The 14,554-nt window shown below is 41.9% G+C and overlaps 1 protein-coding gene across 1 annotated transcript in view; it reads right to left on the bottom strand.

Annotated features, from left to right (window-relative positions):
* Positions 1-9,785, bottom strand: part of COL25A1 (collagen type XXV alpha 1 chain) — a 315,978-nt gene extending 306,193 nt beyond the window's left edge. The window contains exons 1-2 of the mRNA XM_081020440.1: positions 8,849-9,785; positions 7,283-7,352 (exon numbers count right to left, since the gene is read on the bottom strand). Of these exons, the coding sequence (XP_080876566.1) occupies positions 7,283-7,352; positions 8,849-9,175 (397 nt within the window). The 5' untranslated portion in view covers positions 9,176-9,785. The remainder of the gene's footprint in view (positions 1-7,282; positions 7,353-8,848) is intronic.
* Between the last annotated feature and the right edge of the window lie 4,769 nt (positions 9,786-14,554).

The following is a 14,554-nucleotide window of genomic DNA, read 5'->3' as shown; positions in this document are numbered from 1 at the left end:
TTTTAAGTTACAGAACAAATGAACTGTACAAAACGTTACTCATCCTGCTATATAAAAGCTTTTTGTAGAGCTGCTAAGCTAAGTGATCACATACTGAATCTTCAATATTTACTGCAAACCGATTCATCTCATGTCAGTGTCCCCACATTTTTTATCTTCCTTTCAAACTGGCTGTAACCCTCAAAAAGACAAACATTCATCACTGAAGGTTGTTTATTTTCTGCCAAATACCATCAGCACAGAGAGAACGTTCAAAGTTTTGTTCATATGCTAGGTGAACTTCCTGTGCAATTGTTTCCACTGAAATCAATAGGTGTTCTGCTGTTGAGCTCAGCACAACCAAAACAGACATAAAGATATCAATTACGACAGTGTCATTTCTATATATAATAGTAGATTCCAAGTTCCTCACTTCTGCAAAATAAATTTATTGCACTGGTGATTTATGGATACGTCCTTTTCCATGCTTCTTCCAGAGCTTACATTACATTCAGTTACTAATCTTTCTGCCTGTTTCACTTGGTCCTTATTGGATAAAACTGAATTCTTAAAACTGAATTTATCCAACTAAAGTTGCAATCCTAAGCAAGCTTGTGAGTAAACCCCACTGAACTCAATAGCCCTTGCTTCTGAGTAAACATGCTTAGGACTGTGCTGTTTCTTTCCCCCTCTCTTCGCTACCCCAGCAAAAAAAAAGGGGGGGTTCCCCCCCTTTTATATCTTTTCAGAACCTTGCAAAATAGTGTCATTGTCAAATTGTTAATTGCATGTCAAGGTATTCAGTTTAATTTGAATGGTTTTTATTGGATTTATCTTATGTGTATTTTTAGACAGTAAAACTTATTATGATTCTAAACTTTTATTGGAAACCCTCCTTGGATTACCATGTAATGAAGGAAAATATATCTATTATGTTAATAAACTTTTTTAAAATTCATTTCTCTCTGCTAAAATTATTCATTTTTCATTTAATGTAGGCTTGATTACTGTATTGAATCAGCATGAAATATTAGCCTTAAGTTAATTTGGTCCCTTTCACATCAAAACAGATGGTTTGAATGTTGAAATTGGATTATATTTACACCCTACATTCAGCTACCATCTCCTAAAACCTTCATGGCTATGAGCAGGCTCAGGGATGACTCCTTATCAAAACTAGAAGGTCTGTGTCTTTAACAACTGCATTGCAGGCAAAAATCAATTTTTCATCCGTCAAATTCTACCCATCATGGAGCTCTCATGCAGACAGCTCATGTTTGTAGTTCAATACTATGCATGTTTATTCAGAGTTAAGTCCCATTGTGTTCAATAAGGCTTACAGCCAGGTAAGTGGGCAAGGGATTTCAGTCTAAAAAAAGTTTAAGCAGTTTTAATTGCCAGCATTAACTGAAACTCCGATTGAAACACAGATTACCGTATATTGTGACAGTTGGAACAATAATTCCATCTTTGAGAAAAGCCTTGTCTACAAGAGGAAAAGAATCAAAATGAAACATCTTGAAGGCTACGCACTCCAGTTTGCAGCCCATTCCTGAACGGGATAGCATTTTTGTTTATACACGAAGGTATAAAACTCCATTTGGCAAAAGTTTAGTATCTATTACATGCTATATGGTGCAAAAATAATAATAATGAATGGCTGTTATTATTTATATATGCCCTTTACCATGTGTTCATGGTGGTTACTCTCTAATAAGCATGCATTGGATTGTAGCCTCAGAGACTTTTTCAATTGACTTTCTTTCAGCATGAGGCTTATGGCTTCTTAGAAAAGTGGGGGGGAACCCAACAATCACAGTAATACCTCCGCGAACTTCCGCCTTGTCTAGCGTCCATTCTGGCGAACGTCCATGGCAAACCCGGAAGTACTAGGACGTGTTACTTCTGGGTTTGCCACTCGCGCATGCGCAGAAGCACAAACCACTCCATGCACATGCACAGACGCAGCACTTTGCCCTGCATCCTTTTTGGCTAGCGGCCGGGGCTCCGGAACGGATGCCAGCCACAAAATGAGGTACGACTGTATTTGATTAAAACAGACTCTTCATTGCATGTCACTGCAGAAAAGGAAGCAGCCAATAAACAAGACATACATTACTGGTGGAAACCCAGATTTCAGAGTCTGGAGAAGTTTCTTCGTAAGAAGAAATGAAAACCCTATTTACCCTAGACAAGGGATGGGAAGTAAAGACTCCATTTGGTTAAAAGGAATCCCATGCATGTTGGCAGGCCAGCCAGGGAAGGTCATGAATCTGGCTTCTCTCAGTGACCAAGCCTTTAAGAAACCTCTCTGGCCATGCAGAATCCTACCATGGAGAACCACAAGGGAGTGATTAGCTCACATTAATCAGAATCACACTTACTGCACTTCAATGTTTGAGATCAGATCGCTTCCTAAACGGCCAAGAGATTGCAGTTTGCCAAGGAGAAAATGGAACAAACTATTTTTAACAGGGTTCATAAAGGACCAGCAGAATGTCACTAGTCACATGGAAGCTAGGAGCATTTCACAGTACTTGCATCATCATCAACAACAACAACAACAGCTATTGTAAAAGCCATTCAAATAATCCAGTGCTGATCCTGACTCGCAGTAATGTAATCATAAAGTATAAAACCACACTGGAGTTTTAAAGAAAAGAATCAATTTGAGAACACAGTCTACACATATGAATCAAAATTATATATCATACTAGGTGGTGTGTGTGTTTTATGAACACTTTTAGTATATTTGTATTGTTTTCATGAATGTTTTATTATGCAATTTTGTATTTTATGTTTCCTGTAAATTGCTTTGGGACTCCGTTCAGTTGTGTGAATTGATAATAAATAAATTCAGTGAATTAAACCACAATGGCATCAAACGACCCTAGTCCCCAGAGCTCCATCTCTATTTACCTGAGCATTTCAATGGCCACAAAAATAGAAAATTGTGTTCAAAGTATTCTAAATAAACAATTTCAAGACCTACTTGCTCTGTTTCCACGTGATGCTAACAGAAAGTTATGGAGCTTTAAATAAATCTTAAAACTGACCACTTTGCGATAATAAAAAACAGCTGATAGAGTAAGGCATATGTGAGAATTGATACATAAGATCACTTTAAAGCATTATGGTTCAAACTCTTACTCTGGCTGAGCATGCCCCATTTTTGTTGCATTGCACAAACTGGTGTCAACAGCCTTTCCCACAAAAATTGTTGTTGTTGCTGTTATCTACTTGCTTGTTCTACAATCAGAAGTTTAGACTCATATACATAAACCTTCTGGGGCTAACTACATGTTCATAGCCATTTAATGATCTTCATAACTGAACAAAGATTTCAGCTTGAGTTTGATGAGCAGCTATGACACACTGACCAAGTTCTTTTTACCTTTGAAAGCTCCCTGATCTAACACAGTGTCAGAATTAACTTGATGCACAGACTGGCATGGCTTGTAATATGCTAATACAAGCATCTAGTACTAGTATTTGATCATGCAACAGGCAAATCTGTAACTAAATGGAAGCCTAACTTCCAAGCAAACTCAGAACACATGAAATACTTTGACTGATGGATTTGCAAGAGGGTTTGTGCAGGGAATAGGTATGAGGAGTGGACAGTGGCTGTATAAGATTATCTTTAACTGTTTGTTGTAGTTTTATTTAAATATTTCCTAAATTCTTATCCTGACTGGAAACTCAAATATTTCATTTTTAGATCACTTCAATTTTGAGATTTAAAATTTAATTTACAAGTTTTGAGATGCAGTAATCATACATATGATCACTCTTCAATATCTTATTCAGAGCGACAATTGATCAAAAGGTGGGGTCTGCTTTTTTCATCGCATGACAATTTAAGTCCTTAAAAAAAATAATTCACATTCTATTAATCTCATCTAATTTTAAAAGTTTTCTATCCCTGACACATGCCATTTCAACACGTGCTTCTCTTCAGCATGTTGGAATATGTCTTCCAGTGTACTTACAAATCCAGTCAATTTCAATATAATGGAACACAATACTAAAGACAGAGAGAAAGGATGCTCAGGTAATAGTTGGTATAATGTGGAGCTCTAGTGGCAGCAAAGAAGAAAAGCAGCATGTGTAATAAGTGCAGCTGTATGAAGAGGCTGTGTCTAAGCTTGAAAGTAGATCAGGAATTCTTATGAAGCAACTATAGTGTTTATTTACAGTAACAAATATCATGGAGAGCATGATATTTGAGTTTCAGCTTCATAGAATGCATCTGCATGTTGGATCATACCACTTAAGAAAGTAGTAAACCATGCCTACTAAAAGCTCAAAATTTTGCTACACACACGTATTAGCCAAAGCCTGACAAAATGTTTGTGTATCTCCCCTGAAGAAGAAAAGTTGTTGTTGTGTATTACCTCTGCTCTTACAAATTTAATGTGCGTCTTAAGGTCAAACAGAATCATAGGAGCCAAATCCTAGGGGCCGAGGTCCCTTGCCCCTCCCCAAATAAAATATTAAGGGGGTTGCCCCCTGCAAAGTTGATGGGCATTGCCATCCAAATGGTGTGTATGGGCCATGTCTTGTGATCAATTATGTGGGTGGGGCTTTGCTGCCCTCTCCATATTTTATACAAGTTGGCACCCCTGCAGAAAATACTTCTTCAGACATGGCTATTTAAAGCAACAGCCAGCCATGCTTTTTATTATATACAAACCACTCAACAATGCTGGAGTAATATGATCCAATGTTTGTTTCGGACTACTCTGTTTGCAGAGGAGTTTCACATTTTGAACATTTCCTGGGTTAATAAATGGTATCGCCTCATTTGCACCATGCTTTTTGTTCTAGAGAGCCAAAATGGTTACCAAAGCCTTAGCAGCTCTTTGGTTTAATGCCAGTTTAGCCGTCAATGCTGTTGAAGAAGACGATAAAGAGCTCTGTACTACTAATCATCACAGTGAAAAGCAAGCCTGTTCAGATATTTCTTTTTAGATATAATCCAAGATATTTGAAGTGCAGTTTAAAAAAATGCACATATCTGTTGATAATACACTCAGTGGCAAACATGGATTTGTCTCTGAGTAATGAACCTTAGCTCCAAGGTTCAGTCATCCTCTAAAGCCCTTTTCATGCATAACTCAATTACAGAAGAGTACAACCACATTTCCAGCCCCACCCGCAGCATCAGCCTTCCTGCCTGGCCCTGACTCCAGACTCCTTACATTAGCATGGTCATCTGCAGTGAAAAAGCCTGCATGTGCACAGACTTTCCTACCATGAAGACACTTCTGCGATCAAGTGTCCCAGTTGCATGAAACTTCTGCATGAGCAGGTACTTGTGCATTCATCACAGAAGGCCACACTACTGTATGGTCAGCTGGGGGGAGGGGTTGCTAGGCAGAATGCCCAATGCTTCCCCCGGGAATGTGAACTGCTCCCCAGTAATCATTTGATGCCTACTTCACATGAGTATATATGTGAAAGGGAGGGTCTTATGTTTAAGTGTATCTAATGTACTAATTACCAGGCTAAGATACTTTGTGCCTTATAATGGCAAACCAGCAACTTTTCAAAACCGAGAGTTAAATGGCTTACTCATTGTTATCCCACATTAATATTTAAATTAATAGCATTTTGCTTAAGGTGTGCACCCTACATAAATACCTACAGCAGTCCCTCATCCTGTAACACATTCCAGTTTCAAGATGCCCAACATAAAACAGCAAAACTTCATATATAACTTATAAAAAAAAATTAAGGTAAGTTACCTAAGCAGCACTAGCCTTTTCAAAAAAATAGACTGCAAGGATAATAGCATTTCACACATTATTGACCCCGTTGTCATAGAATCCACCACTTAAAGGTTTGCTTGCAAAGAATGTCCAGTGAAGTTAATGGATTTCAGTAGTGAACTCATATCCCTTATAATAATATACAACAGGAGACATGCAGTCACCTGGTAAAATATCCCTTTACAATGATGAAGGAAACAGTAAGGAAACAGTAACCCAAAAGTTTATGTATTATTTAATGCAAACTGAAACCAAACACTAAAATTATTTTTGGATCTGTTTTTTGAACTGTCTGATGTACTTAACATACTTGCTCCTTTCAGAAGAGCCAAACAGCTGCACAGAACTGCTCACAGATGCGATCCTACACTACAGAATGTCAGAATGTGTGCTGCTGCTCGTTAAACACAAACATCTCTGTAAAGCTTGTACTGCTACACGAATACATTCAATCACATTTCTAGCACTTCACTCTTAAATACATTTATTCGAATTGAATCCCACTGATCTGAATGCATCATACTTAAAAAATAAGTGGATTGACAGTTTGAGCCTATGCATATTAACTTAGAAGTAAGTTCCACTGAATTAAATGGGATTTAAATCTTAGGATTGCAGCCTTATAACCTTATCAGATGCATTTTGTTCATTAGTCCATACCACTGCTTCCAGCGGGATTTACTACCAAGCAACTGTGCCTGGGATTGCAGGCTCATGGTGCAATCCTGTACAGTTCTGCTCAGAAGGAAGTCCATTGAGCATATAAGCCAACTTCTTCAACCCCTCCCCAATAAAATATTTAGGGAGGCTTCCCCCCACAGAATTTGTGGGCATTGCCATTCAAATGATGGGTGGGTGCACTGCATTTTGTGATCATGCAGGGTGGGGTTTACCCGCCCCCCTTTTTAATTCAAGTTGACTCCCCTGCCACTGAGTTCAAAGGGACTTACCCGCAGGCCAATGGCTGTAGACTTGATTTAATAGAGGATAAGTCCAAATGAATACAATGCAATTAATTTTTTTGGCAAGCACACACAGCACAGATTAAAAGTACTTAAGAGGCAAAATATTAACACACATTGCAATTACAGGTGACTATCAACTTACACAGGGATTGTGTATAGTCAAAACACATTGGCTTCAGTGGCAGGTGGGATTGCCAAAGTCTTTTTTCCCAGATGTCTCCCCCCCCCTTTTCACCCGCTCTTTATTTTTTTAATTTTTTTCCTGATTACCAAGCATGTAAAGCTAAATGCACACACATTAAATGTGTGTAAATTGTGAATTACCTGTACATGGAAGAAAACTCCACTTATTTCTGTAAAACTGACCTTTACTTAGAAAGTTTAAGGCTGTTCTGCTATATTAATTAACATTTCCCCCCTCTGTTAATCTCAAACTTCAGAAGACAGGAGATATGCTTGTTAAGCCTTTCTCAAACCTTTCTTCAGCACTATCAGCTAATCAAAGAAACCATGTACAAACATTAAACAAAAACAGTTAGAACTGTCCAGGCTGCTGCCATTTACCTGGTGGGCAATTGCATTCTGGAGGAGCTTCTCTTGCTATTCTGATTCTTGCCATATGCTCATAGGACTTCTGTAGGGAGGAGAGGTAAAGATAGAAAAAGCAGTAAGCAGCATGTTAGTCCCTTGCAGGAGAAACTGATTAAGAGAGCTGGTGTTAAACATTCTGTGGATCTGTGTTGCATTATGATTTACCTCTGTTTAATATCCTACTTAAGTTACAACGGTCTCTAAACTTGGATTTCAGTCAACTCACATCACTTGTTCACCCCGACAATAGCTAATGGATTAAATGGTCACACACACTGGCTTTCACTTGAATCATCCTTGCGCACGTTTTTTTACCTGTTCATGTGAACACAGTCACCCACCCTTTCCCACATCTGTGGAGCACAAAATAATGCAGAAAACTTGGGTTTGAGTGAATATCTGTAAATTAGAGATGAGAGAGTAATGAATATTTTATATATGAAGGTCAAATGCTACCACAATTATAGGAGCAGCCGCTGCCAATTGGATTCTGGCTGCTGCCAAATGGTCACTAGGGACAGGTCCTGGCAGCCCACTGAAACTTGGATCCACATTTTACAGCCACATGTCTGTATGGGTTCTTGTTGAGCCTCAAGTCTGGAACATTTTTATCTTCCAAAAGATCTCAGTAAAAGCATTTTAAGAGCCACAACACTAAAGTAAAAGGGATTTCTTCTACCATTCGGTGGGAACGGCATCACTTTGAAATACACATGGAACAGTCCTGATATAACAATACAGATGTCTCTTTTTTTTCAAGCTATCCCAGGTCTCGTAAGACTGTGCCTTTATCCCATGCCCACAGAGCAACACAGTTCATAGAGCAACGTGGCCATCCTGATTTTTAACATCTTGTTCAAGCAATTGCTGCCCAAGGCTTAATTTAGTTTCAAAGCTCAAGTCTGTCTAGACAGCACCCTGTTTGGGGTTTGTATGGCTTCTTTCCTTTCTAATGTTAAAACAGAAAGGCGCACTGTACATGCTCAGAGGCACCCTCTTCATTATTATTGCTTCTCTGTAAAGTAGTGTGTCTGGCTGTTAACCAGAAGGCTGGTGATTTGAGCCCACCCAGGGATGGCTGTGGACAGCATTCCTACATTTCTAGGGTTTGAGCTGGATGACCTGGAGGGTCCCTTCCAACTCTGCAATTCTATGATTCTATTTCTCTGTGAATAACAATAATGAAGAGTGTGTCTCTGTAGAATTCAAAGCCAACTGAAGGGCTAAGCCACGGGGAGCCCTGTCCGCAAATTACCCCCAAATTACCCCCAGCAAAATTTAGTCCTAAAAGTCATTCAGCCACACAAAAATGTTTGGCTATTTTCACACACTCTTTTCCTAATATTTACCCAGTTTCTCTCTCTTTCTGCTGAAAGCATGCCTGCACGAACCCCCTACTTTTCTTCTATTGCCTTTGGCTTCGATTTTGGGCTACGCATGCAACTGGCCTCCATCAGTAAACAGAGAGGCATTCCTGAGATGGCTGGCTAACTGTCTCTTCCTGGGAGTCCCACCCTCAGCCTCCCAAGGCCACCCCACCTGAGCCAGAAGCCGCTCCACGTTCTCCTTCATCAGTGCATTGAGCTGATCCAAAGAGTAGCTGGGCAGCAGCTGGTAGGAAGCAGCAGCAGCAGCAGCAGCAGATCCGTCCCCTTGGGCCGTCTCGATGGCCAAGACCCTGGCCTGAAGGTCACTGGTCTTCATCCCCAGATACACGCAGGAAGCGATGGACGCCGCCGAGAGCAGCAGGGCAGCCAGCAGCGAGCTGGGGGGCGCCGTCCTGCCGGAGCAGCAGCGCTGTCCTCCCCAGCAGCTGGCCTCCCCGTTGGCACCCTGACCTTTGGCGTCCGGGCTTTTCCCCACCATGCTGGGCTGCTGGCACAGGCGGAGGGCGAAATCCCCTTTCCTCCTCTGGGGAGGAGGGACACTTGGCCCGAAGCTGCCCGCCCCCAGAAACGCGAACACGCGCCCCCCACTCGCGACAAAAATAAACTCCAAGTCTAGACCCCCCTGCCTGCTTGCCAAAGCGCGAGCGGGGCTTTCAAGGCAGAAAGACCATGGCGAGCTTCCTCAGGGCGCCCCTCAAAACTGCCATCCACACGGTCAACACGCCGCCTCCGCGGAATATTCTCCCTCCAGCGAAGCCCGACAACCTTCCCAGGTGCTCCCCGGAGCCGTTTTCCCCACCCAGCGGCGCGGAGCGGAGACTTGTTGCACCGCTTTCCTCAGGCTTCCTCGGTGCGCTTTTACGCAGCGCCCGGGTCACTTCGGCAGCAAGCCAAGTGCGAGGGGACCCCAGGAAGCGGCGAGCAGCGGTTCTCTTCCTTTCCCCGGAGCGTGTTTGCAGCCCCCTGGCTGCGTAGGCGCCTTCGGTAGCGGCTGTCAGGAACAGTAGCGGCGGCGGCGGCGGCAGCGACTCCTGAGCCTCGCGCTCTCTTCTCTGGACTCAGCACAGCGCACGCCGCCTCCAAGCGCCTGCCAGAACCGCGGGAGCCTATTAGCATAATTTATTCACCTAGACCGAGGGGCGGACGCCCAGCGCGCTCCCAGAGAGAGAGAGGAGGCTGGGGGGTTCGAGGGGCATTTGCATAATATATGCAAAGCCCCCCGGCGCCGCGGCGTCACGTTGCTTTCCCAGGCTCGGGGGATCGGGATCGCTTCTAAACTGCAGTGTGCGAGGAAGGCAAGAGGGACAGGTCAGGTCGGCGAAGGAGCAGGAGTTTCAAGGGGGCGCAAAGAGGTACCTACGTTCAGAATCGGTCCCGGAACTTTAGGCAGCTCAGGTAGAAAGGTTGCTCGGTTTTTATCAGTGCTTCAGTGTATCGCAATGTACCACCCTGTGAACGTGGGCGTAGACGGGGGGGGGGTAAGGAGCAGTTGCCCCCCTAAATCCTCTAAAAGTATTGAAAAGCATTAAAAAATACTCAATTAACTGAGGTTCTGTTCCGCCCCCCAGCAGAAGCCTGCCCTCCCAAGAAACAAAAGCCTGCCCCCCCATAATGTGCTCTGTGTGGGGGGGGGGTGTTACCCGTGATCTCCCCAAAATTAGCTCAACAACATTTTGGAGGCTCCCTAACAAAAATCCTGGCTACACCCATGACTGTGAATGTTTCAATTGTTGTTACTCTTTTTGTACATCAGTTTGAAACATTTTACAATCCATAAATGTTACAAAATCTTTCTTCCAGGGCCCTTAGGCAACTTATTTGGTGTGTATCCTCACACCCACACCCACTGCCTCTCCTGTGTTGCCCTCCACACAACAATCTTGTAGTGGTGCCCTCTGGCTGCTTAACAGAATGCAAATGACTCCAGGCGCAGCCAGCAGACTCCCACCATACAAAGAAAACACATTCAACATGCATTTAAAGTGCATGGCTTCCCCTGGGGAATTGTAGGCAGAGTTCCCAGCCTCTTTAACCAACTGCAGTGTCCAGGATTCTTTGAGGGAAGCCATATGTGTTGAATGTGCTTTAAATGTATGGTGTATGGTTCTGCCCGAGCCTGATGCTATGCAACGTACCATGCTAAGAAATAAGGAGAATGGAGTATTAAAGCAGCTAGGTCATGACCAGTGATGCTGTGCTGGTTTGTGCTAAAGATAGGATGATAGTCTACAACTGGTTCATCATTTTAGGATCGTGATAACCAATTGTCTTATTTGGGATCACTGTACTGCAGCGATTAAGAGTGTCAAAATAGGATCTGGGAGACTAGGTTTCAAATCCCCCACCAGCCATAATACTTCCTGAGTGACCCTGGCCCAGTCACTGCCTCTAAGCCTAACCCTCACAAGTTGTTGGCAGTATAAAATAGGGAAAGAGTGGAGAAGTCATGCATTGAGCTCCTCGAAGGCAAGGTAGAATATAGATGTAATAAATAAATAAATAATAGCTCAAATGCATTGTATATTTCATGCTTGTGTAGAAATTAACTAAATAGGTTTAGCAGCATCTACACAGACATACTTTCCAGATACACACATAACTGGGTAGCACTGAACAGACTGGGTGTTCTTATATTTACTAGACATCGGGGCTTTTAGTGTTGCGGCTCTAGTCCTCTGGAATCAGTTACCAACTGAAATTAGACAAAAGCCTACCATCTTAATATTGGGTGGCCAGTAAGGAGATAAGAGCCATAGGCTGATCTAGTCCAGCATCTTGTTCCTGCACCGGCCAAATGGCTGCCCATGAGAAGCATGCAAGCCAAACCTGGTTGCAACAGCACTATCCCAACCCACGATTCCCAGCAGCTAGTATTCAAAAGTATGCTGCCTGTGATCTTGGGAGGCAGAGAAAAGCATGGTGAAGGCTACTGAAGATATTTTTTTATTTAAGATGTGGATCCCAATCATTTTATGGAACATTAGTTATAGAATTGTAGAAGTATTATTATTGCTTTTAATTTGCTGAGTTTGTAAACTTTTGTTCTTATCTTATTGTACACTGCCTCAGTAGTTTTTCTCTGGGAAGTGGATTATGATTCTGAAAATGAATGAATGGATAAGAAAATTCATCTGTTATATTCATTCTAAAAGAGATTTGGGAGCCACCAGTGAGTCAGATATGTTGACAATCTTTTGCACCTAATATTTTGCAATTTGTTTTAATATGAGTGTTGAACATTGCAGCTGGATAGATTTGCCTTATGGACTGTAGCTGTATACAGCTAGTCTACAGCATCTGAGAAGTCATCATCAGACACCATATTTGTTGTGGGAAGCCTAAAATGAAGGGGGGGGTCCCTGACAGGTTAATGTAATATTAATAGGAAATGAGAGGATAAAATACCAGAAAAGCCGAGCTTTCTAACAGACTGTATTATTTATAACATTTTAATGCTAATTTTCAACATCTAAAGCAAAAATAAAAATTAATTAGCATGCAAGAAGAGTGAGGGAACAGTTTTGTAGACCGCAAACAGAATGAAACTGCACAGCTCTTAAACTGCACAGCCTGACTGGGATCCCATCTCTACTTTTGAAAAAGGGAACCATACTGGACAGGATTTGTGCATGCTGCACATGTCCTAGAATGAACATGGCTTAGGTTCCCTAACAACCTTACAAAGGAGTGAACAGTCATAGGCAGGTGCCTCTACCTGCAAGCAACTTGTCTACAAATACATGCATGTATATTCATGGAGTTACATTATAGTGTCATTTATAAATGTTACATTAGCATTTCATTGAACAAGTTGTGCTCACCAGGGTAGTTTTTTAAAGACTAAATTGTGCCTCTTTATCCATAGTCCCTAAATGCAGTTGCACATCCATAAAACCATCCAAAAAGATGTGCCTGAGATACCAGAATAGCTCATGATGATCAGGGTCTGTCCTAGCATTAGGCAGAATGGGGAGGCAGCCTCAGGATGTCACATTTTGGATGTGATGAAATGGCAGCAAACCGTTAGTTATTTAATCTGTTATTGATGTAGCTTTACTGCCAGGGCGGGGGAAGAGACACAAGTGGGATTTTATGTCCCAGGTGCCAAAGTAGCTTGTCTGGCCTTGGGAATATGCACCATGACTTGGAGTGTGGACACCGGCTGCTACTCCATCTCTGACAGCAAAACGTCTTGGACCAGCCCTAGCACAATATATTGTTCCTTTCCCAGGCAATGGAGAAAAGAACAGCAGATTCTTTGCAAAACTTACAGGCTGAGGAGTGATATAGATGAAGCATCAGTTAATGTCAATTCCGTGGTCTTTCAGGTGCTAGCTTTTGTGCGCAATAACTGCATCGATTGACACATTTGTTTGCGGCAGATCTAGCCATCTCTTTTCTAAACAGACAGGAAAGCAGGATATTTTCTTTTTAAAATGATGGACAGCAATCCTGAATGGTGGCAGAGATTCTTTGGCAGAGGAACCACCACTTAGTTTTGGAAGCAGTTTGGGAACATGTCAGGGAAACAGGGAAGCTTAAGATCCTGCAGACCTGTGACATGTCTTGACACAACCCTTGAATTCTCTGTTTTGGCCTCCAATAGTGGCAATGTTTCCGCCCACAGAATGGTGGTGGTGGCAGAGCTTGCCACTGCCACACCAGGTCACCTCTGATGGACCACCTTTTCCACTTACAGACCTCCCACTCTGTCCACAGGGAGGAAGACCTGCCATCACTGTTCCTCAGATAGAAATCCTGCCCCATTAGAGGCCAAAATGGAAAGTTCCAAGGGCATGTCTACAGATCTACATGATCTGCCTGCCTGTCAGGGGACCAAAGGTCTACAGATCTACATGGTCCTCTGACAGACAGACACACCTCAAACTGGCTGCAAAACTTCTGGAACTGGCATAATTTGTTTTATTTCCATTGAGGTTAAAGGGCAAGGAATTTTGAAAAACAACAATGAAGAAAATCCGAAAAAGGAGCAGCTGCTGCTTTCCCTTACATTCTCACCTGGGCGGCACAAGTTAACAGGAAGTGGCAGTTTTTCCATCACTGAATTTCCTCCTCCTCCTTACCAGGGTTGTTTTGCCTGTAATATTAATGGCAGAAACAACAGGGTCACATGAGTACAGAGTCATTTACTATTTCAGTAGCGTCACAGCCTGCAAATTGCAGCTATTTCAGTTAACCTATTAGATTATCCATCTGGTTTTTAATATATTTTATAGAATTTCTTTATCCCACCTGATGAAATCACTTTGTAAAACCTTAAGTGCAGATAGACTAAATGAAGATAAAAGTTTGCAATCAAAATAACATTCAGTTGTTTTTGCTTTTCTTATCAAAAACCTCATTATCTTTTTGTATGGCATTCATTGTTCATATGCACATATAAAGGCATGAGGCATTTTAGCAGTTTAATATCTGCCATGCATTTGCTTGGAGACTCAAACATGAATTTGGACATTCTGTCATTTGGAACAAAATTTAGAAAAATACAGGGTGATATCCAGTATGAGTCATACTCAGAGTAGACTTACCAGAATCAGAAGACTTAAATAACCCATCCATTAATTCCAGTGGGTCTACTCTGACTGCAGCTTAGTCACCCGTATAAAGTAAGAAAAAATTACTTTTGACTCTTGTTGTTTAAATAGATATACTAAGCAGTAACACAGGGCTCATTTACTTATGCAGTGAAACATATGCACAGTAAATAATAGCAAAGAACAGGCACAAAATGTATTTAGTGTCAGCATTGTACAGTTCTTTAGAACAGGTGCTTGGTTGCTAGTTGCTGCCCTTGTGACTACCACCATAAGGTAAGAAAGAGATTGTTTAAATTAAA

This window comes from Podarcis pityusensis (genome assembly GCF_964106645.2).
Source record: "Podarcis pityusensis genome assembly, chromosome: 9".
NCBI classification, from domain to species: Eukaryota; Metazoa; Chordata; class Lepidosauria; order Squamata; family Lacertidae; genus Podarcis; species Podarcis pityusensis.
The sequence above is the reverse complement of the archived record's forward strand: the minus strand, read 5'-3'. Positions and strand labels throughout refer to the sequence as shown.